The following is a 24,589-nucleotide window of genomic DNA, read 5'->3' on the forward strand; positions in this document are numbered from 1 at the left end:
TACAGAATTTCTTTTCAAGGGCAAGACACAATTATAAGAGGGACTTTACCTAACAAGTGCAATCAGTGTAACCTGGTTTCTTGTACCCTCAATGAATCCCCAACAACAACAAAAATATATATATACATACACACACACACAATTTCTACCTGCCTTGAATATCATTAACTGTTAAAATATTTGATGTTTTTCCTCATTCTGGCAATAGTTTCCACATAATCTCACAACCTCAGAACACTAGAAAACTATTCTACTAATTTGTTTCAACCCAGGTTTCATTTTAATAGAAATGTTATTTAATTTAGTTTATCAAAATGCGCAGCATTAAAAGCTTTCACAAAAGAACACAGTTTATGTCTCAAATTATGTATCTATTGAACTAGATTGTCAACTTGGAAGCTGCATGTTATGTCTTATTCACTTCCAAATTTTTCTGAGATTGTTTTTGAACTCAATAATACTGTTATTACTGTTAAAGATATTTATAAATATTTTAGAATAAAGCATTTAAAATAATTCTAATGTGAATCCTTCAATAAAGTGAACAACTTAAGTGAACTTTCACACATTGAGTTTTGCAGGGTCAGCATTGATGGATATATCCTAATTAAACTACAGGGAACATGAAATTATAAATGATAGGCCAGCCAAAATGATTGGACAGTTTTTTAGAATAAACATTATATAACTTGTAAAGTAAATACTGCTAGTAAACTGAAAGGCACAGAAGGAGCTGTATTCCACATGAAGGAACACTTAATACATGTAAAAACAATTTCCAAAGTACTGTACTACAATACATGAAGATGTTACTGAATATAAACACACCACCACTACCAACAGCATTAACATTAAGATTTGATTAACATACTGATCAACATCAGTATTTGTAACAGACTAAAAACATGACTTAGTTTTTCTCTAAAGGAGTTCAGGGCTCAGTGCCTGTAACTCAGCAGGTAGGGCTCCGGCCACATACATCAGGGCTGGCGGATTCAAACCCGGGCCAGGCCTGACAAATAACAATGACGACTGCAACAACAACAACAAAGAATAGCCAGACACTGTAGTGGGCATCTATTGTTCCTGCTACTTGGGAGGCTAAGGCAAGAGAATCGCTTAAGCCCAAGAGTTGGAGGTTGTTGTGAGCTGTAATGCCACAACACTCTACCAAGGGTGATATAGTGAGACTGTCTCAAAAAAACAGGAGTTCAGCTGCCCAGATAAATTATAGCACCAACCCAGGACAGGTGAGATGTTGAGTACTTTGAGTACTTTCAGTAGATAGATGAGGACGAAGGAGCAATGAAAGACTGGTAGACAAGCAGTCCTCACGATGATCCCTGGGTTAAGAGGGCAGGCTATGAAGGGCCCAACAATACAGAAGAAATTAGATGAGTCACAGCTTTAAGGACTGCCCTCTAAAGCTTGAAGGATAGAATATGTATGATGATTGCAAGAGGGACTTTACCTAACAATTGCAATCAGTGTAACCTGGCTTATTGTACCCTCAATGAATCCCCAACATTAAAAAAAAAAAAAAAGAAAAGAAAAAAATGCCAGAAATGGAAAAAGTCTGAAGACTAGGGGAACAGGGCTAACTTGAGACCTTCAGAAGAACAAATATGGAAATATAATCTTCTTCTAATGAACTCTGACATACAACAAAATCTCCTGACATAGGGATCTAAAAAGCATCCAAAATAACCTCTATTGTAGCTGCAATGCATGTAAAATGATCTTTCTCTTTTTTTGCCTAAAATGATCTTTCTTAACATTTTTGAGAAGGCATCTAATTTTTTAAAATATAGATTGCAAGTAATAAAATCACTATGTATAATTAAGTACCTTTATTATCTGCAACTGAACTCCTTCGTCTGTCTGAGGACCCTGGAAGCATCCACATATTGTTTCAATAATTCTATCAATTAATTTTTTGCCTGGTGTTGTACTATCTGGAGCATTGCCAGTCAAGTGCCCATAAGCAATAAGTTTCTAAAATGAAGAAGAAAAATAAAGATACTAAGTAAGCTAACAAGTATATATATTGACTACATATTAAAAACAATATATAATTAAATGTACATTAAAATATTTACATAAAAACATCAAGGAAAAAGATCAAGGTATTATCAAAGCCCAAGTAATATGAACAACTTCTGTAGACAGCTTTTTAGCTATAAATGTTATATATATATATATATACACTAAGTGTATATATATACACTTATAATAATCACAGAAACAGAACAATGTCCACAGCAAAACCATCAGGCACTACTCCGAGAAGCCCAAGACATGAGAACTTGTCTCTGATGAATTAGAATTCCTTACCGTTTTCTGTCTAAACATGATTTTATTGATATTATTTTGTGAAAACTAAATGCATGTTTTTAAATAACCTCAAATTTCTTTCCAAATTAGATCTATCACTATACAAAAAAAAATATTTTCCATATACTGGCTACAATAATCACAAATTTACTCATTCATTATTATCATTACAGCCAAAAGGGAAGGCTTTAGATATATTATTCTGATTTTCTAAGGAAAACAAAATCACAAATCAATTACATTTATCTTTAGCCTATTTTAAGGATAAAGCTGATGGTGTCTTCCTAGCCACTGAATTGTTAGTTGAATACATATAATTCTTCCAAACAATGAAAAGACCTGAAAAGAGAAGTATCCCTCTACCTGGAGGCTTGTTTTACAAATACCTAACGGAATCTTCTGTGTATGTATCAAACAGGATAAAATAATTCAGAAATTGTTCTGACATAAATAAATGCCATGGCTAAAATTCAGCAAATATCAAGCTGTCAATATTAACCTATCACTTTATATGAAAGAACAAGCATTTAGTAAAATAATTTGCAAATGATAATGTACATAGTAAGTCAACTTTCACTTCCGGAAAGAAACCAAATCAACACTTTCATTATTATTGATAAAGATTATGTATCTCACTAAGCAAATAATTTTTGTTATCATTAATCTAGAAACATCTTTTTGCAACTATTATCGCCTATCTTGAATATAAGCAACCATTTGGCTTCTTACCACAAAAAAGAATATTCAAGGCTTTCATGGAAATGTCTGAATCAATTGTGAGTAATGTTTTAGAAACACATTCAAAATAGACAGTTTTTAGATAATGCCATTTTATACACACCTGCAAACAATCTAGAGATGTACTAACTATGCGAGGACATTTGGACTGGCATGCCAACTCAAAGGGTAAGAAGTACTTGTCTGCTTCAATAAAATTTGTCTTTGATTTCACTGGTGGAAGGGTGCCCGATGCAGCTTTTGCTTCTCCATGAGGAGGACTACATTTAAAAAAGACTCTGATTAGAATATTGTATTTATTATATTGACAATAAACTCATATAGAAACACACAATTTCAGTTCTAAAAGGAATCTTGCTAACCCAATCCTCCATCTTCCCATATTTCACAAGAAAACCAAAGCCCAGAGAAGTGGTTTGGCACAAGGTCAAAAGCTAGTTGCCAGAGGTGTGACTAAACGCAAGACATTGAACTGTGTGCAAAAAGTTGTCTACAAAAACTATACAATCTCAAGTATTTCTATTACAGAAATACTTTACAGCCTCTTAACAAATCTTGTATCATAATACCTTAAAAAGCAATGGGCTTTCTACTTGTCCATAGTCAAACTGTATTTTGTGAGCTACTCAATTTTGTCCATACAGGCTAACACTATCAAAAAAAAAAAAAAAAAAAAAAAACCTAGTTATTTTTTCTAAATATGACTCAGTCTTTAAAAAAAAGGATTTAATACTTATTTCATGGCATTTCAGAAATATCTTTATACTCACGCAGATGAGATTTTTTTTATTTGTATGTATACATACGATTATACTTCTTGAAAACCATTTTTTAATTTAATTTTACCATAAAGATCACATGCAGAAAATTTGCCATAATAAAATACCAAAGTGCCTATAATCCTAGCACTCTGGGAGGCCGAGGTGGGTGGATCATCTGAGCTCATGCGCTCAAGACCACCCTGAGCAAGAGCGAGAACTCATCTCAAAAAAACAGCCAGGTGTTGTGGCATTCACCTGTAGTCCCAGCTATTTGGGAGGCTGAGGCAAGAGAATCACTTGAGTCCAAGAGTTTGAGGTTGCTGTGAGCTGTGATGCCACAGCACTCTACCAAGGATGAAAAAGTGATATTCTTTCTCAAAAAATAAATAAATAAAAATAAAAAATAAAATACCAATGATTGTATTAGTATTTTGCCTAAGACTGATAAGTTTGCAAGTTATTTTAATTAAACAAAAGAAATCCCACAAACCTCTGTTTTTCAGTTTCCGCTTTTATTTCCTCTGAGGGGAAAAAAAGAAGCATATATTAGAATACTTGTCAACAGAAAAATCATTAAGTAATTTGATTATAGGTTTTATACATATATTCATTTGGAACGTTTACAAAAAATTGGAAAGAATGCAAGCTCGACACAAAATTATATACTAAATTTGTTTCATCTAAATTTTTAAATTTACACAAATAATATAAAATGTTACAAAGAAAGTACATTTCACAGCAATAAGGACAGATGAAATTACAAACCACTAATTCCTAAAGCACTTCCTTTTCTCAAAGTAGTTCCTGTTTTGACAAGTAACTATTTACATTAAGCAGAAGCATTAACTAAGAAAAGAATATTGTATACACTACTCTGAAGTCACAAAATATAAGGCATATATTGGGTGAGAGAAAAAAAAAGCACCTCAATGCACCTTCCTCGTGACTATTGAAGAGAGATTATCTGACCAGAACTATAACTTATTGAATATGTTTATATGTGTTGATATTTCACAAATTTTTCTATCTATGATTATACAAAGCCCTATAAAACACAAATGTTCAATTTAATAGGAAATTTCCCCTTTCACTATTTACTGTAAGATGTAAGATAGATTAGATAAATTCTATCTGTAATAGAAGACACTTAAATTTGATCTATTGGAGAACCTGGTTAATCCAACTAAGCCTGCTTAAAGTTTAGAAGGCCTCCAAATATGTGCCAAGCACTAGTTATACTTAATATGTACTAACTTAACATATGAAGTATAACCAACACATTTAAGCCTCACAACAACCCTATGTGAGGTATGTACCATCATATCTAAATTTTAGAAGTTAGAAAATTGAGGCAGAAAGGTTAAATAAATTGTTCAAGGGCTGTATGGCATGGTGTATGGCTAATCTCAGTAATCTAACTCCAGATCTTGGTGTGTTAACCACTCTACTACACAGGTGTACCTAAGAATATTACACAAAATGTGTTAAATTTGGGTATTATAAATAACTACTGGTCTGTAAGTTTAATAATTATTTTAAACTATCACTCACTGAGCACACTCCATGATGGAGCGACTATATTAAATCCCCTATAAATTCTAATTGCTATACAATTTACACAATTTATTCATACAATACATACAATGTATTCATTACCTACTGTGTGCCTGGCACCTGATATTCAGTATTTCAGTCTAGTTCCCCATGAACCAAAGCCCTTTCCATTTTATCAGCAGTAGAAATGGAAGGGGGATAATGTAAAAATATTATCTGTAACTATTTAAAATACTAACGAGAAGCAGCACTGTGGGCCACCCTCAGCAGAAAGGCTCCCAGGCCAGCCAAGCAGCTGTGTATCCACATCCTAAGCAGGAGAAACAGCAGACACATATTCAGGATGCCCAAGAAGTTGTGTGACTGTGTCCTGGGCCTGGAAATAGCCCCAGGGCTGCCCCAAGCAAACATGTCCACAGGCCAATCAAGAGTTGTGTAGCTATATCCCCAGCCTGAGAAACAGTCCTATTGAGCACCCTTAGCAGGTATGTCCCTGAGCCAGCTGAACAACTGTATGCCTGATTACCAGTCCTGAGAAACAACCCCACAGCCCACCCCTGGCTAAGTAACCAGGTGTCCATGTTCCAGGCTCATGGCCGCAAGTCCAGCAAGCCAGACTTCAAGTTGACAGACTTACCATATGCACATCTGTACCCCTGACCTGAGAACATCCAAGAAAACCCACCCATGGTAAACTATATCACCACTACCACAAACTCTCTCAGCCTAGGCCACTGAGAAACACGTATCACTAGTATGGATTATAACTAAAGAAACTATTGAAATTACAAACCACTAATTCCTAAAGCACTTCCTTTTCTCAAAGTAGTTCTGAAGAGGATACACTACTGAGCCCACCTAGAACCAAGGCCAATATACCCCACTAAACTGATGCTCCAAGATCCATTCATAACAGTAAGTCTTTCCCTACAAAATCTATTCCATAGGCCAGGTGCAGTGGCTAATGCCTGTAATCTTAGCACTCTGGGAGTGGACTGCCTGAGCTCACGAGTTCAAGATCAGCTGAGCAAGAGCAAGATGCCATCTCTAAAAAAAAAGCTGGGCATTGTGGCAGGCGCCTATAGTCCCAGCTACTTGGGAGGACAAAGCAAGAGAATCGCTTGAGCCCAAGAGCTGGAGGTTGCTGTGAGCTATGGTGCCACGCACTCTACTAAGGGTGACAAAGTGAGATTCTGTCTCAAATAATAATAATAATGATCTACTCCATAAAATTGGATGAGGTGGCTTTTTCACCAGATGCATAGAACTCAACACAGGTATGGACATGTCAACCATGAAAAAGTAAGGAAACATGTTACTTCAAAGAAAATAATAATTCTTCCAGTAATAGATCACAATCTTAAGGAAATACATGAAATGCCAGAAAAAGAACTCAAAATAACAATCTTTCTCTCATAAAATCAATTTTGTTTCACAAATATACAGTAGTGTTTACAATGCAACATCAGCTATTTAATGCAAACTAAACTGGTAATCTAAGATTTCAATGTCAAATTAATGATTTTTAATAAACCCATTAGAATTTACACATCCAAAGTGATGTCTTCTTCAAAGCAGAAACTGTGGGAGTCTCTGTTTCAATTATCACAGTACCATTAGTATTCAAAAAGATTTGTGGGATTCATCTTTCACACACACTTCTTTTCTACCTGACTCTTTCTTTTAAATAATAACCTCACAGAAGGAAAATTCTCTAGAAAAGGGATCAAATCAACCACCAATTAATCCTAAGTGGCTTAGACCCAAATCTGACTTCAAAACTAAAGTTCTTAACTTTAATACTTCTATGATCCATCACAAATTGTGTGTGTGCAAGTACTATTCTAAGCAAAAAGTATATAGCTCTCAGATTCCTAAAGTAGCTTGTTACCCTATACAAAGATGATACGGGATCAATTATAATTTAGAATGATGACTTGAATAAACTATGACAATATATGTGAAAACATTTTTAAATAAAACATTTATAGGCTGGGCATGGTGGCTCACTTCTGTAAACCTAGCACTTTAAGAGGCTTAGCCAAGTAGATTGCTTGAGCTCAGGAGGATAAGACCAGCTTAGGTCCCTGTCTCTACTAAAAATAGAAAAATTAGCCAGGCATTGTGGCAGGTGCCTGTGGTCCCAGCTACTTGGGAGGCTAAGGCAAAAGGATCATGTGAGCCCAAGCTGTGAGATACGACGCCATGGCACTCTACCCAGGTGACAGAATAAAACTCTGACTCCAAATACATATATGTATGTATGTATGTGTATGTGTGTGTATGTATAAAACATTACGTAAATGTAGGGGATTACTTTGAAAAAGTACATTCCTTTTCTTGTACAAATTTTGGTAGGCTTACTTTTTTAAAGCCACTCATGACTTTTGACACATATTACATACAGCTAAAATTAAAAATAGAGGAGTTAAGAATTACAGTTATCTAGAGAAGAGCTAATGGTTTGAACTGAAACTGTGATGTCAGGAATGAATAAATGTAAATTCTATGGACAAGGAAGAACAATGGATGATCTCATTAATCTAGGACAGCGGTTCTCAACCTGTGGGTAGCTTAAAATCTCTGTAACAATGAAAATACATTTCCGCATTAGGAAGGTTGAGAACCACTGAAGTAGGGGAATGGGGAAAGATGTTCTTAGCAAGAAGAAGAAACCTGGCTTGCCTAACTAGATAAGAGAGGTACCATTAATACAGACACAATGTAATTTTCTCATTGTATGAAGGTAGGGATGGAGTGTCAGGGGTGAAGAAGAGACAATAGTCATGTTTTATTTTAAGCAACTGTGGGATACGCAATGTTCAGCAGGAACCACAATATATGAAATTTGAAGATAGGGGATAACATGACTGTATTTTCAAATGCCCATGATGATATCTGCCATTCCACATGCTCTTCTACAAAGCAATCTTGCCACAAGAGACAAAGTCTAATTTCCCTCCCCTTGAATCAGAGCTGGCTTTAGAGATTCGTTTATAAATAACAGAATGCACCAGAAGAGTATGAAATTTCAACTAGACAGGAAGAATATGCTTTAGTGACCTACTGCACGGGATAGGGACATGTTTCATTTCTTTCTGCATTCTTGCCATCTAGCACAGTGCCAGTCACAAAGTAAGTAGACAGTCAACAAATGTTATATTCTGGAGAACTAAAAGAGGTGGAAAAAAAAAAAATCTTCCTTGTTTTTCTATTGTCTACTATTTTCCTTCTCATACTTTCTTGTATCTAACGTTAAGAATAGAAAGTGAGGGCAGCACCTGTGGCTTAAAGGAGTAGGGTGCAGGCCCCCACCCATATGCCAGAGGTGGCGGATTCAAACCCAGCCCCGGCCAAAAACTGCAAAAAAAAAAAAAAAAAAAGAAAGTGATACTGAATGTTTCTGAAGCCATCTGCTTTGAGTTTATACAAAGCTTAACCTCTACTTAGGCTCATGAATTTTTAAATAATTTAACTGGTTAGAAGAAACAAGCTATGAAACCTGGGTGATTTGGAGAAAAAAAAATAACTTTTTGCTCATTAGCATCGATCTCAAATTCAGAGGTCTTACACTAGCTTTCTCTTCAAACAAAATACAGTTGAACCTCTGTAAGTTGACCACCAAAGGGACTATAATGAACTGGTCAACGCGGAGATGGTCAGCACAGGGAACTAGGCTTACTGTACTGACACATACATGTAGTGCATATACCACCTATGAAAACTAGGTCAACTTAAGAAAGTGGTCAATACAAGGAGAAAGTCAACTACAGAGGTTCTACTGCCTTGTAAATGGTCTCAATCAACGATTTTCAAGCCTTTTTTAACTGCAAACCAAGTAAGAATTGCTTTAAATCAGATCCCAGAAAAAATCCACACATACTTTATGGAAATAAAAATTTAATTATCTTTGTTATTAAAAATATAACAGTCAAGCCGAAAAAGCAGTCAAGGACTCTATTCCCTTTACAGTTATGCCAAAGAAGATGAAATACTTGGGAATTTACCTAACAAAGGACATGAAAGATTTCTATAAAGAGAATTATGAAACTCTGAGAAAAGAAACAGCTGAAGATGTTAACAAATGGAAAAACATACCATGCTCATGGCTAGGAAGAATCAACATTGTTAAAATGTCCAAATTACCCAAAGCAATTTACAAATTTAATGCAATCCCTATCAAAGCACCACCGTCATACTTTAAAGATCTGGAAAAAATAGTACTTCGTCTTATATGGAACCAGAAAAAAACTCAAATAGCCAAGACATTACTCAGAAATAAAAACAAATCAGGAAGAATCATGCTACCAGACTTCAAACTACTATTATAAATCTATAGTGATCAAAACACAGCATGGTATTGGCACAAAAATAGAGAGGTAGATGTATGGAACACAATTGAGAACCAAGAGATGAACCCAGACACTTACCGTCATTTGATCTTTGATAAGCCTATCAAAAATTAAAACTGGGGGAAAGATTCCCTATATAACAAATGGTGCTGGGAGAATTGGCTGGCGACTTGAAGACTGAAACTGGACCCACACCTTTCACCATTAACAAAAACTGACTCTCACTGGATAAAAGATTTAAACTTAAGACATGAAACTATAGACTCTTGGAGAGAGTGCAGGAGAAACACTTGAAGAAATTGGCCTGGGAGAATACTTTATGAGGAGGACCCCCCAGACAACTGAACCAACACCAAAAATACATTACTGGGATCTGACCAAACTAAAAATCTTCTGCAAAGCCAAGAACACAGTAAGTAAAGCAAGTAGACAGCCCTCAGAATGGGAGAGGATATTTGCAGGTTATGCTTCTGACAAAGGTTTGATAACCAGAATCCAAAAAGAACTCAAACTTATTAATAAGAAAAGAACAAGTAATCCCATTTCATTGTGGGCAAGGGACTTAAACAGAAGCTTCTCTGAAGATGATAGGCACATGGCCTACAGACACATGAAAAAATGCTCATCATCTTTAATCATCAGAGAAATGCAAATCAAAAACACTTTGAGATATTATCTAACTCCCATTAAGAGTGGCTCACATAACAAAATCCCAAAACTACAGATGTTGGCATGGATGTGGAGAAAAGGGAACACTTCTGAAACTGCTGGTGGGAAGTGCAAGCTAATACATCCCTTTTGGAAAGAAGTATGGAGAATATACTCAGGGATCTAAAAGTAGACCTGCCATTTGATCCTGCAATCCCTCTACTAGGTGTATACCCAAAAGACCAAAAATCACTTTATAACAAAGATATCTGTACCAGTGTTCACTGTAGCTCAATTCATAATAGCCAAGTCATGGAAGAAGCCCAAGTGCCCATCAACCCATGAATAGATTAACAAATTTGTGGTATATGTATACCATGGAATATTATGCAGCCTTAAAAAAGATGGAGACTTTACCTCTTTTACATTTACATGGATGGAGCTGGAACATATCCTACTTAGTAAAGTATCTCAAGAATGGAAGAAAAAATATCCAATGTACTCAGTACTATTATGAAACCAATTTACAATCAGTCATACTTTTATATGAAGAATATATCACAACTATGGCCCAAGATGAAGGAAGGAGGAGGGGGAGGTCAGATCAAGGGAGGGTGAATGGTGGGATCACACCTATGGTGCACAATGCAAGAGTACATGTCAGATCTATTAGTATAGAGTATAAATGTCTTAACACAATAATTAAGTAAACGAGATGCGGTATATATTAACCAGTGTGATATAAGAATTCCTAATTCTATATGAAATCAGCACATTATACCCAATAAATGCATTAATGTATATATGATCTATGTGTTTATGATTTAATAAAAAAATTTAAAAATAATAAAATGCTTTAAAAAAAGATATATTCTCATTTTCTAATGTAATCAAAATAACAATAATATTAGCCATAAACCAAAACATTGACTTCACAATCCCACACTGGTTTGTAACCACTAATACAAAATATTCTGGTAGTGTATACCTGTAGATTCAAGAAGCTGAACAAATCCAAACAGGATAGAAATCCAAGGAAATTCATTCTAAAACATATCATAATCAAACTCTAGAAAACCTGAGGCAAAGGAAAAAAATCTTGAAAGCAGGTAGAACGAAGTAACTTAATATCTGTAGAGGAATAACAGAACGACAGTGGATTTCTCATCAGACACTACAGAGGTTAATATATATGCATATATGTATGGCTGTGCATATATGTGTATATATGTATGTGTGGAGATAGACTTTTTTTTTTTTAGTGAAAATCCTAAAGGAATTGAAGGTGAAATGGTAAAGAAATTTTGAAACATAACGAAGAACAGAAAGCATAATGACATGAGAAATGTTAACACTGTTCTCTCAAGTTTTCTAAAATGTTAGATATTTGAACTAAAAACAAAAACACTGTCTTATGTGTTCTTCTTTTCTTTTCTTGAGACAGTCTTACTCTGTCACCCTGGGTAGAGTGACATGTGTCATAGCTCACAGCAACCTAAAAATCTTGGGCTCACACGATCCCCTTGCCTCAGCCTCCCAAGGAGCCGGGACTGGGACTACAAGCGCCTGCCACAACACCCAGCTAGTTTTTCTACTTTTAATAGAGACAGGGTCTTGCTCTTGCTCTGGATAAGTCTCTAGCTCCTGAGCTCAAGCTATCCACCCAATTCGACCTTCCAAAGTGCTAGGATTACAGGTGGGAGCCACTGGGCCCAGTCGTCTTATATGGTTCTTTATGTAGAATACTATTTAAGAAAATAATACTATAAAGAAAGAAGAGAAAGAGATCTAAAGAAGTTAAGGTTTCTAAGGGTTATTCAAAAAGATAAAATGTTGATGTTAGTATACTATGGGAAGCTATGTAATACCTAGCACAACTACTAAAAATCAAATATCAACGCAGAGACCTGATTTAAACTCTGGGGGAACAGAAATTTATTGCCACTGCTAGGTCTGTCTGGCATTGCAGAGGAACACTGGATGCTGCAAATAGGAACCAAAGGGGTAAACTTCCTGGGATTGATTGGTATTCTCCTGTCATCAGAGACTAAATATGGGGAAAATGTCAAAATACTTGTACAATTTTAAAATTTCACAATTAAACGTGAGCTGGTTTCCAAAAATAAATAAATAAAAAGAGAGACACACTCACTCTACAGCAAAATCAAAATGGAATTCTAAAAATTTTTCAAAAAACTAACATAAAGAGAGGAAAATAGACACAGGAAAGAAAAACAGAGAAAATAACAGAAAACAAAAGTAAAATGGTAAATTTAAGCCCTAACATATCAATATTACATCAAATATAAAAGGTCAAAGCAGAACAATTCAAAGAGTTTGGCAGATTCGATTTTAAAACATGAACCAACTATATGCTAGCTACATGAAACTATATTATATAAGATATGCTCACATACGTAGCCTGAAAATAAACAAATGGAAAAATATTAAAAATCCCCAAGAGTGGCTATATTACTATCAAAATAGAACTGAAAATAAACCATAATGTGACCAGGACAAAGGAGGACAATACAGGATGATAAAAGAGCCAATACATAAAGAAAATATAGTAATCCTAAAAATATATAACAACAAAAGGGGTTATAAAAATATATGAACAACAAAAGGCGTTCAAAATATATGAAGCTAGAAGAGAAAGAAATGAAAGAAAACAACAGAGAAATCTACAATTAGAGCCGAAGAATTCAACATTCCTTTCATAACAATTTATAGAACTACAGGATAAAAAATATCACCAAGAATATAGAACTGAACAACCCTACCAATCAGCAGGAAGTAAAAGGATATAATACTCCATTCAACAAAAACAGAATACACATTCTTTCCAAATGTCCAAGATGGTCCATATTCTAGGTCATAAAATAAACCTCAATAAATTTAAGAGAACTGAGCACATACAGAGTGTATTCTCTGACCACAATGAAAGAATCAAAAGGAGTAAGAGTGAGATTTCCAAACACTTGAAAATTAACACACTTCTAAATATTCCATGGGTCAAGAGGTAGGCTCAAGGGAAATTTTTTTTAAGTACATAGAATTGAATAAAAATAAAACATTAATTTTGTGTGACACAATTAAATCATGCAGAGAAGACAACGTACAGAACTAAACGCTTCACTAAAAAAGAGGAAAGGTCTCAAATCTAAGCTTTTACCTTAAGAAACTAGAAAAAGAAATGCAGAATAAACCCAAAGAAAGTTAGTACAAGAGCAAAAATCAATGAAATTAAAAATAGAAAAGCAATAGAAAAAAAAAATCAATGAATAAAGTTGATTCTTTGAAAAGATCAACAGAACCAACAAAGTCTAGGCAAGATTTACCAAAAAAAAAAAAAAAAACACACACACACACAAGAAGAAAGAAAAAAGAGAAGACACAAATTACAAATAATTACTAATATCAGGAATAAAACAGAGTATCACCACAGACATTGAAAGGGATTAGGTGCAAAGACCTCTACATACATAAATTTAAGAACTGAAATGAATATACTAATTTCCTCACAAAGCACAAGCTACTACAATTCTCCAATATGAAACAGATAATTTGAGTAGTCCCATAACTATTAAAGACATTGAATTCATAGTTTAAAAACTACCAAAAGTGTAATCTCCTAGACCAAACGGTTTCACTGGAAAATTCTATGAGATGTTTATGAAAGAATTAACCAAACGGTTTCACTGGAAACTTCTATGAGATGTTTATGAAAGAAAGAATATATTTGATTCTATATAATCTCTTCCAGAAAACAGAGAAGGATAGAATATTTCTCAACTCCTTTTCCTATGGCCAATGTTGTCCTGATAACAAAATTAAACTGTTACATAACTAAAAATTTGGTTGGTCTTTGTCTAAGGCAGCAGTTCTCAACCTGTGGATCGCGACCCACAGAACTGTATTAAATGCTCGTGGCATTAGGAAGGTTGAAAACCACTGGTCTAAACCATTTCCTAACAGAAATGTCTTTATTTTCTTATTTTTCTTTTCTTTTTTATTATTGGGGATTCATTGAGGGTACAAAGAACCAGATTACACTTATTGCATTTGTTACATAAAGTCCCTCTTATAATTGTGTCCCATCCCCAAGAGGTGTGTCATACCCTGTGCCCCCCCAATGCCCCTCCCTCCCTCTCCTTTATCCCCTCACCTCCCACCGTGTACTAGGTCATCAAATGTCCTCGTATCAATTCGTATCAGAATTGATATGTAGGATTCTTGTTTCTCCATTCTTGTGATGCTTAACTAAGAATATGTGTTCTTTATTCAGTGAGCTCCTGGACAGTTTCAGGACAGGGATTAGCCACACTGGAAAGACCAACTATTAAGAGTTGGGGCTTTGAGCCACATGAGCACAGCCTCACCTCCAGAGAAGGTAAGGGGTTGCAGACTGGGTCCAATAATGTAGTCAAAATTTGCTCAGTAACACTTATGTAACAAAACCCCAACAAAAATTCTGAACACTCAAAGCTTAAGTGAGCTTTCCTGGTTGGTGACACACATTGATAAACTGGAAGGGTAAAGTATTCTGAGGACACAAAAGCTCTGTATTGGAGGCCCTTCCAAACCTCACTCTATGAGTCTCTTCCTCTTTTTTTAATTAAATCATAGCTGTGCACATTAATGCAATCATGGAGTACAATGTGCTGGGTTTATATACCATTTGAAATATTTTCATCAAACTGGTTAACATAGCCTTCACTGCATTTTCTTAGTTATGGTGTTAAGACATTTATGCTCTACACTTAGTAAACTTAACATGTACCCTTGTAAAATGTACCATAGGTGTGTTCCCACCAACCCTCCCCCCTCCCCACCTCACCCTCCCCCTCTTCTTGGGCTATAGTTGGTATAGTTTCATATGAAAGCTACAAATTGGTTTCATAGTAGGGCTGAGTACATTGGATACTTTTTCTTCTATTCTTGAGATACTTTCTCAGGGTGGGCAAGGGACTTGGAAGAGAAATTTCTCTTAAGACAGCACATGGCATACAGACACACGAAAAAATGCTCATCATCCTTAATCATCAGAGAAATGCAAATCAAAACCACTTTGAGATATCATCTAACTCCAGTAAGATTAGCCCCCATGACAAAATCCCAAAACCAGAGATGCTGGTGTGGATGTTGAGAAAAGGGAACACTTCTACACTGCTGGTGGGAATGCAAACTAATACATTCCTTTTGGAAAGATGTTTGGAGATCACTTAGGGATCTAAAAATAGACTTGCCATTCGATCCTTCAATTCCTCTACTAGGTATATATCCAGAAGACCAAAAATCACTTTATAACAAAGATATTTGCACCAGAATGTTTACTCAAGCCCAAGGCATAATTGCTAAGTCATGGAAGAAGCCCCAGTCTCTTCTTTTGGATAGTCCTGATAGGTGTACTTTGTAACAAAATTATCCTCCTAAATATAACACTTTCCTAAATTCTGTGAGTTGTTCTACAGAACTTGATAGCATAGAGGAAACCCCCAAATTTGTACCCAGTTAGTCAGAAGCTTGAGTGGCCCAGAAACCCTGAAACTTGGGGCTAACATCTGAAGTGAGAACAGTTTTGCAGAGGACCATGCCCTTAACCTGTCAAACGTGACCAGACTCCAGGTAGTTAGAATAAGAATTGCACTATACAAAGACAGTACAGAAAAAGACAGACCAGTATCATTCATGAACACAGATGCAAACATCTTCAACTAAATGGTAGCAACTAGAATCCTGAGGTCTATTCCAAAGATGTAGGCTAACTCAATATTGAAAGAAAAAAATAAATGAACCAACAGTAATCCACCAAGTCAACAGGCTAAAGAATAATCACATCATCGTATCAATTAAAACAAAAAAGCATTTGACAAAATTTGACATCTATTCAGGATAAAAACTCTCAGCAACCTAGCATAAAGAGAAACTTCCTCAACTTGATAAAGGGTAGCTACAAAAAACCATGAGCCAACACCTAACTTGATGAAAATGTTAATGCTTTCCCTCAAGATCCAAAAAAATGAAGGAATAGAATCACTTCTATTCAACTTTGTACTAAATATCCAAGCCAGTGGGGGAAAAAAAGAGAGAGAAGAAAAAAAAGTAAGGCACGTTGACTGGAAAGAAATAGTTCTTATTCACAGATGATGTGATTGTCTCAGTAAAAAAAAACAGAAAATCTTGAAGGAAAGAACTCTTTTTTTTTTTTTTTTTTTACTTAAATCATAGCTATGTATATTAATGCGATCATGGGGCACCATACACTGGTTTTATAGACCATATGACACATTTTCATCACACTGGATAACATAGCCTTCCTGACATTTTCTTAGTTATTGTGTTAAGACATTTATATTCTACATTTACTAAGTTTCACATGTACCCTTGTAAGATGCACCGTAGGTATAATCCCACCAATCACCCTCCCTCCGCCCATCCCACCTCCTCCCTCTCCCCCTTCCCCATATTCTTAGGTTATAACTGGGTTATAGCTTTCATATGAAAGCCATAAATTAGTTTCATAGTAGGGCTGAGTACATTGGATACTTTTTCTTCCATTCTTAAGATACTTTACTAAGAAGAATATGTTCCAACTCCATCCATGTAAACATGAAAAAGGTAAAGTCTCCATCTTTCTTTAATGCTGCATAATATTCCATGGTGTACATATACCACAATTTATTAATCCATTTGTGGATCGATGGGCACTTGGGCTTTTTCCATGACTTAGCAATTATGAATTGGGCTGCAATAAACATTCTGGTACAAATATCTTTGGTATAATGTGATTTTTGGTCTTCTGGGTATATACCTAGTAGAGGAATTATAGGATTAAATGGCAGGTCTATTTTTAGATCTCTATTCTCCAAACATGAAGGAAAGAACTCTTAAAGGGAACTAGCACAGTTGCAACTGTCAAAAATCAATCATAGGCTCAGCACCTGTGGCTCAAGCGGTTAAGGCGCCAGCCACATACACAAGAGCTGGCAGGTTTGAATCCAGCCCGGGCCTGCCAAAACACAATGACAGTTGCAATCAAAAAATAGCTGGGCATTGTGGCAGGCACCTGTGGTCCCAGCTACTTGGGAGACAGAGGCAGGAGAACCGCTTGAGTCCAGGAGTTAGAGGTTGCTGTGAGCTGTGATGCCACAGCACTCTATCCAGGGCGACAGCTTGAGGCTCTGTCTCAAAAAGAAAAAAATTTTTTTTCAATCATAGGCTCAGTGCCTGTAGCTCAGTGAGTAGGGTGCCAGTCACATACACTGAAGGTGGTGGGTTTGAGCCCAGCCTGAGCCTGCTAAACAGCAATGACAACTGCAAACAAACAATAGCCGGGCGTTGTGGCGGGTGCCTGTACTTCCAGCTACTCTGGAGGCTGCAGCAAGAGAATCGCTGAAGCCCAAGAGTTTGAGGTTGCTGTAAGCTGTGATGCCACGGCACTGTATTGAGGGTGACACAGTGAGACTCTGCCTCAAACAAACAAAAAAATCATTATTTCTATATATTTGCAATAATAACTGGAAATCAAAAGGTAAAAAATACTATTTATAATAGCTCCCCCAAATAAAACTCTTAATTATGAACCTAACAAAACACATAGAAAATATATACTGAAAGAAATGCTAATTAAGAAAATCAAAGAAGAACTTAAAAATGTGATAAATATACCATGTTCATGGACTGGAAGTCTCAAAACAATAATGATGCCAATTCTCTCTAAATTGATCTACGGATTTAATTCACTGCCAATCAAAATTCGGGCATGACTTTCTGCACATAGATAAGCAGATTTTAAAATTTACAAGGAAAAGCAACATAACTAGAATAGAAAAACAATTCTAATAAAGACTAACTTTGCAGGGCGGCGCCTGTGGCTCAGTCGCTAGGGCTCCGGCCCCATATACCGAGGGTGGAGGGTTCAAACCCGGCCCCAGCTGAATTGCAACCAAAAAAAAAAAAAAATAGCCGGGCGTTGTGGCGGGCGCCTGTAGTCCCAGCTACTCGGGAGATTGAGGCAAGAGATCACTTAAGCCCAGGAGTTGGAAGTTGCTGTGAGCTGTGTGATGCCACGGCACTCTATCCAGGGCCATAAAGTGAGACTCTGTCTCTACGGGGGAAAAAAAAAAAAAAGAATAACTGCAGAAATTCCTGTATCTGATTTTAAGACTTTAAAATTACAATAATCAAAACAATGTGGGATTGTATCAAAAGATAATCCACAATAATGGAATACAGTCCAGATAGAGACCCACAGAAATATAGCTAATTTATTTTTGACAAAGGTACAAATGCAATTCAATGGAGAGAAGATAATCTTTTCAACAAATGGTGTTGAAGTCAGATACCACATACAGGGGGGCAAAAAAGAGAGGGAGAAAGAGCCTCAACCTAAAACTCCTACCTTATACAAAAATTAATTCACATCAATCACGGATCCACATATAAAATGAAAACCTATAAAACTTTTAGAAAAGGGCAGTGCCTGTGGCTCAGTGGTAGGGCACTGGCCCCATATACCAAGGGTGGCAGGTTCAAACCTGACCCCAGCCAAACTGCAACAACAAAGAAAAATAGCCTAGCATTCTGTTGGATGTCTACAGTCCCAGCTACTTGGGAGGCTGAGGCAAGAGAATCGCCTAAGCCCAGGAGTCGGAGGTTGCTATGAACTGTGACGTCATGGTACTCTACTGAGGGCAATAAAGTGAGACTTTGCCTCTAAAAAAAGGAGAAAAAAAAACTTTTGGAAAAAGAATTATACATGAAACTCCGCATATGAGCTTGGAAAAAGCAAAGAGTTCTTAGACACAATACCAAAAGTATGCTTAAAAGGAAAAAAAATTGAATTTTATAAAAATTAAAATCTTTTGTTCTGTGAAAGGCAATGTTAATGTTAAGAGAAGTACAAAGGTAAGCTACAAAATGTATTTGCAATCACATATCTGACAAAAGTCTTACATCTATAATACATACTTTTAAAAAATTCTTAACACTCCATAGTAAGAAAACAAGAAGGCTCGGCATCTGTACTCAGTGGTTAGGGTGCCAGCCATATACTCTGGGGCCTGCTAAACAACGACTACGACAACAACAACAAAAAAACAGCTGGGCGTTGTGGCAAGCGACTATAGTCCCAACTACTGGGGAGGCTGAGGCAAGAGAATCGCTTGAGCCCAGGGGTTTGAGGTTGCTGTGAGCTGTGACGCCACAGCACTCTACTTAAGGTGATACAGTGAGATTGTCTCAAAAAAAAAAAAAGAGCAGAAGACTTACTAGACATTTGCCAAAAAGGAAATATACATGGCAAATAAACATACAAAAAGATGTTCAATGCCATTTCCCATTAAGAAAATGCAAATGAAAACCACAATAAGGTACCACTATATACCTATTAAAATAGTTAAAATTTAAAATACTGATACTACCAAGAGTTGGCAAGACTGTGAAACAGAATTTGCATACACTGCTGGCAGGAATGTAAAATGGTATAGTCACTTTAGAAAACAGTTTGGAAGTTTCTTATGAAGTTAAACATATACTTACCATGTGACCCAGCAATCCCACTCCTGGGTACCTACCCTAGAGAAATGAAAACTTAAGTTCATGTAAAAATCTATACAAGAATGTTTATAGCAGCTCTAGTCATACTGCCAAAAACTGAAAACAACTCAAACGTTCTTCAATGAGTGATGGATAAATAAATGAATACACCCATACAGTGGAATATTATTCAGCAATAAAAAAGGAAGGGGCTACTAACACATGCAACAAGTTGGATGAATCTCAAACACATGCTGAGGAAAAGAAGCCAATCTCAAAAGCTTACGTACTATATGATTCTATGTGTATGACATTCTTAAAATGACAATACTACAATGACAGAAAACAGACCAGTGTTTGCCAGAGATTTGGGATGTCAGGAAGGGTATGACTAGCATGAGGGAGATTTTGGGGATGCTAAAACTATTCTGCATCTCAACTGTAGTAGAGGTTACACTGATCTTCACATGTGTTAAAATGCATGAAGTAATACCACAGCAAAAAATTCAATTTTACTGTATGTTAATATAAAAAAGAAAAAGAAAAAGCAAAACAAGTTGTCCAAGCCCATTTCCAGACAGCAAATCAGGATCTCCAGTAACGAGGATGTAGGTTGTTACATTTTTAACAAAGTCCATGGGTGATCTTGGAGTATTTGTATAGCCAAGGAAGAGAATTCTGTTTTAACTCCTTTTTTTTTTTTAAATGTATAAATTTATTCTGTGATACTTTCCTCGTTGAAGATATTTTAAAATAGATTAAAATATAATCAATATTTCATGAAAAATAAATATAAGAATTCAGGTAACATCTATTAATGTACATGATTTGGCCATTTTTTTTTCATTTTCAACATCTTTTTTTTTTAAAGTAACATAAAAATGATAAGGATCACTGTATTTTTCAGATATCCTTCATCTCATTAATTTTAATTCAACTGCTAGTTCTTTTCTCAACTATGCAAGTTAACGGAATTTGCTCCTGCTTTTGAGTAGGAAGAGTGTCCATTTTCTGTTTCTTCACAGTGGAATTTAGGTCTTCTTTCTCTGATTCTTCAAGAAAATGCTTCATGCTGAGTTTGAACAGTAATCGACGGTCTGGTCCAGAAAGTGGTGGGCAATTACATCTCTCTCTACCTTTAAGAGCCTGAGGTATGAGACTATCCAGGTACTCGGCCCGATATCCATGGGAAGGATGTGTCGACAGCCATTCGGGTAGCCTGGGATGACCATGGAGGCTGTCGGCAAACTCCATCTGCTGCCAGAACACTGAACTGGCTCTTACGTCCACACAAGCCTTTGCAGCAAGCTGCAGTCCAATTTTGTCAGCTTCCGCCTCCAACGTTCTACTGTACGGTCTGTGAAACATATACTCCTGCAATTTAGACTGTATCCACTGGCCCAGAAGTGCCAAACTGTCTCGAGGACAAACGGCCCAAATCATTGTGAGAAAAATCATGCCTAGGAAATCCAGTAAATGAACCAAGCTAGCCTTTTCTGCAGCATGTCCAAGGACCACATGTGCTATTTCATGGCCCAGAAGGAAGGAAAGTTGATGGGTATCATTTACGCTGTTTAAAAGCCCAGTGAAAATAAACACTTGTCCATTTGGAAGCACAAAGGCATTTATATCCGGGGAATCAACCACATGAATAATCCAATTGATCTCAGAGATCCCTGGAATATCTTTATTGCATTCAATTAGGTGATAAACCACTTCTTTAACAGCCAGAAATCGGCCGTCTTTCTCAGTTAGCATATCATCTTTAAATTCTTCCATCCAGGCTTTGTATTCCAGCTCTGATAAAAGTCTGAAATGCTCTTTCCCCATTAATTAGCAGCTTCCTCCTTCCTATGATTGGACTCATTTCCAGGTGAGTAAAATAAAATGCTATGAATAATAATCCGAAACTACTCAAACCAAAGAATAACTTCCATTTATTCTTCTTTATACTTTCTTTAAGTAGTTCCTTCTTGTTAGGAGGAAGTGCCTGCCACCATTTCCTTATACCCATCCCTACAATGATTGCAAGTAGCTTCTGCACTGGTTTAAGGATAATCAGCAAGAGAGGAACTGGAGCGGCTTGAACCCGTGGAGAAGTGTGGAAACACCAGCTCGCTCTCATGGAAGAGCAGCTGAGAGGATGCAAAACTGAAAGGGCAGGAACTACAGTCACTTCTTTTATCAGCTGTCTCAAGGAAGAGTCCTTCCATACAGCACCTCTTCTGGTGGTCATCCAGATTTTCTTACTTTTGCCACTCAAAAGGCCCGCTATCCTTTTGTTATTCAAAGTCCTATAAAATGTAAAGTTTCCAGGCAGAAAAGTCAACCTCTTGCTTTGACTCACTCCCAGTCCCTGATACTTAGTTATTATATGATTAAATGGTACTTGATGATAGCCTAGTGAGGTCACTGCTAATGTGTTGCATTTTCTCCAGTTAGCTAGTGAATCAAGTCGGAAGGAAACACGGTTTCTAGCAGCAGGCTGCAGTCCACAGATGAAGCTCATCTTTCTTTCACTTGATTATCATGAGGACAGACTAGCAGGGCAAGGGCGACGACTCCAGCGACCCCCAACTATGAGCACCTGTTTTAACTCCTTAATTTTGATTTTTCCATCTTTACTGTTATTTCTTTAGGTCAAGGTAACTCTCTCCCACACTTCATGTTTTTTCAGCTATTCATGCCTTAGTGATACTCCCCTTTACCCAGAATATTTTTCCCACTCATGTTTTCCTGGCTAAAACCCGCTCATCCTACTAGGGAAAAAAAGCCTGTCATCACCAAGAAGTCTTCTCCTGCACTTCCAGGCTACGATAATTACACTTCTCTATTCCGATAGCTTCCTCTGGTTACTACTATCACAACATTTACCTTACCATATTGAAATTATTTTATGTCCATCTCCCTCAATTTGCTCTTTAACAGCAAAAATCACAACTTAAATTTTTATATTTCTCAGGCATAACATAAAATCTGGAACGAACAGGTACTTTAACATTTCCTGAGGAAAGTAGTAAATGATAGAATAAATTTACCCAGTAACAAACAATACATGTTTCCTTTTCTCCAAGAAGATCTAAGTGACTATGTTGATAATACCTAAATTTCAATCTACAGCTAAGATCTCTCTTTTAGGCTTTTGTCCTGTTATAAACTATTGTCAGGTCAGGCACTGTGGCTCACACCTGAAATCCCAGCACTTTGGAATATCAAGATGGGAGGATTGCTTGTGATCAGGAGTTCGAGATCAGAGACCCTGTCTCTGCAAAAAAAAAAAAAAAAAAGAAAGAAAGAAAAGAAAAGATTAGCCAGGTGAGGTGGCACACACCTGTGGTTCTAACTACCCAGGAGGCTGAGATGAGAGGATCGCTTGAGTCCAGAAGTTCGAGGCTACAATGAGATACTATAATTGCACCACTTCACTCCACCCTGGGCAACAGAGCAAGATCCCATCTCTTAAACATAAAATAAACAGATAAATAGATGACAAATAAAAGAAACTACTATCAACTAAATATGTTTATTTACATATACCACATGTACCTCAAACTCAATGTAATCATAAGAGAATCCACTTTTTCCTCAACCCTTTTATCTCGAATGTGCTTATTTTCTTGTACTGCCATTCTTGGGAAATAGATCCAACAGCTCAAAAGTACCTGATTAAAAACTTCAGAATCGGGCAGCGCCTGTGGCTCAGTGAGTAGGGCGCCGGCCCCATATACCGAGGGTGGTGGGTTCGAACCCAGCCCCAGACAAACTGCAACAAAGAAAATAGCCGGGAGTTGTGGCGGGCGCCTGTAGTCCCAGCTGCTCGGGAGGCTGAGGCAAGAGAATCGCGTAAGCCCAAGATTTGGAGGTTGCTGTGAGCCGTGTGACGCCACGGCACTCTACCCGAGGGCAATACAGTGAGAGACTGTCTCTACAAAAAAAAAAAAAAACTTCAGAATCACCTTCAATGCCTTCCTTTCCCTCATTTCTCACAACCAAACAGTTATGAAGTCCTGTTGATTTACTGATAATGTAAGCATTCTATATTCAGTGCCTCAGGTTCAAGTCCCAAACGTGGGCTATGGCAAAAGTTAAATTAATATAACAGTCTCACTGCCTGCAGTTCTGAATTCCCACCATCTACTTTTCAGAATGCCAAGAGTAATTTTTCTAAAGTGCCACATCATGACTTCGCTCCTTTACTTGGCACCCTGCTGTGTTAAAAAAAGGTCTGAACTCTTTAGCATAAAAAATCTTCAATGATCTGGCCCCTGCTTCTTTCCCAGACTACCCCCCCCAGTCTGAACTCCCTGCAGTTTCCTAAGTACACCGTGCTTTCTATAATACTTTCTATGCTCCTGCAAATTAGTTCTGCCTATAATGTTCTCCTACAGCACATTCATCTGGTGAGCTTCCAAGACTTACGTCTAGGGTGATTCTTCTACATAGCTATTCCAAATCTATAACTCCACCCTACTACTACTATTGGAAAGAACTGATCATTCTTCCTTTGGGTTTCTATCAATTCATATGTCTATCATGGTACCTAATTTATCACTTACGACATCTATTTATTGCAAATCCATCTCCCCCCAGTAAACTATAACCTCTTGAAGCCAGGAACCACATAAGAATGTTGCCTACCTGCCACATTTCTTGGGTAAAGGA

General features: G+C 36.7%; 2 protein-coding genes across 2 annotated transcripts in view; both read right to left on the bottom strand.

Moving 5' to 3' along the window:
- Positions 1-24,589, bottom strand: part of ARFGEF1 (ADP ribosylation factor guanine nucleotide exchange factor 1) — a 167,863-nt gene that overhangs the window by 125,753 nt on the left and 17,521 nt on the right. The window contains exons 2-4 of the mRNA XM_053559499.1: positions 4,324-4,354; positions 3,176-3,332; positions 1,849-1,995 (exon numbers count right to left, since the gene is read on the bottom strand). Of these exons, the coding sequence (XP_053415474.1) occupies positions 1,849-1,995; positions 3,176-3,332; positions 4,324-4,354 (335 nt within the window). The remainder of the gene's footprint in view (positions 1-1,848; positions 1,996-3,175; positions 3,333-4,323; positions 4,355-24,589) is intronic.
- LOC128563945 (metalloendopeptidase OMA1, mitochondrial-like) lies at positions 20,777-22,693 on the bottom strand. The gene is given in 2 exon segments (XM_053559507.1): positions 20,777-21,760; positions 21,762-22,693. Coding segments are annotated over 2 exon segments (1,575 nt in total). The 5' UTR covers positions 22,437-22,693; the 3' UTR covers positions 20,777-20,860.

Source organism: Nycticebus coucang, chromosome 13 (assembly GCF_027406575.1).
Source record: "Nycticebus coucang isolate mNycCou1 chromosome 13, mNycCou1.pri, whole genome shotgun sequence".
In the NCBI taxonomy this organism is placed as follows: domain Eukaryota; kingdom Metazoa; phylum Chordata; class Mammalia; order Primates; family Lorisidae; genus Nycticebus; species Nycticebus coucang.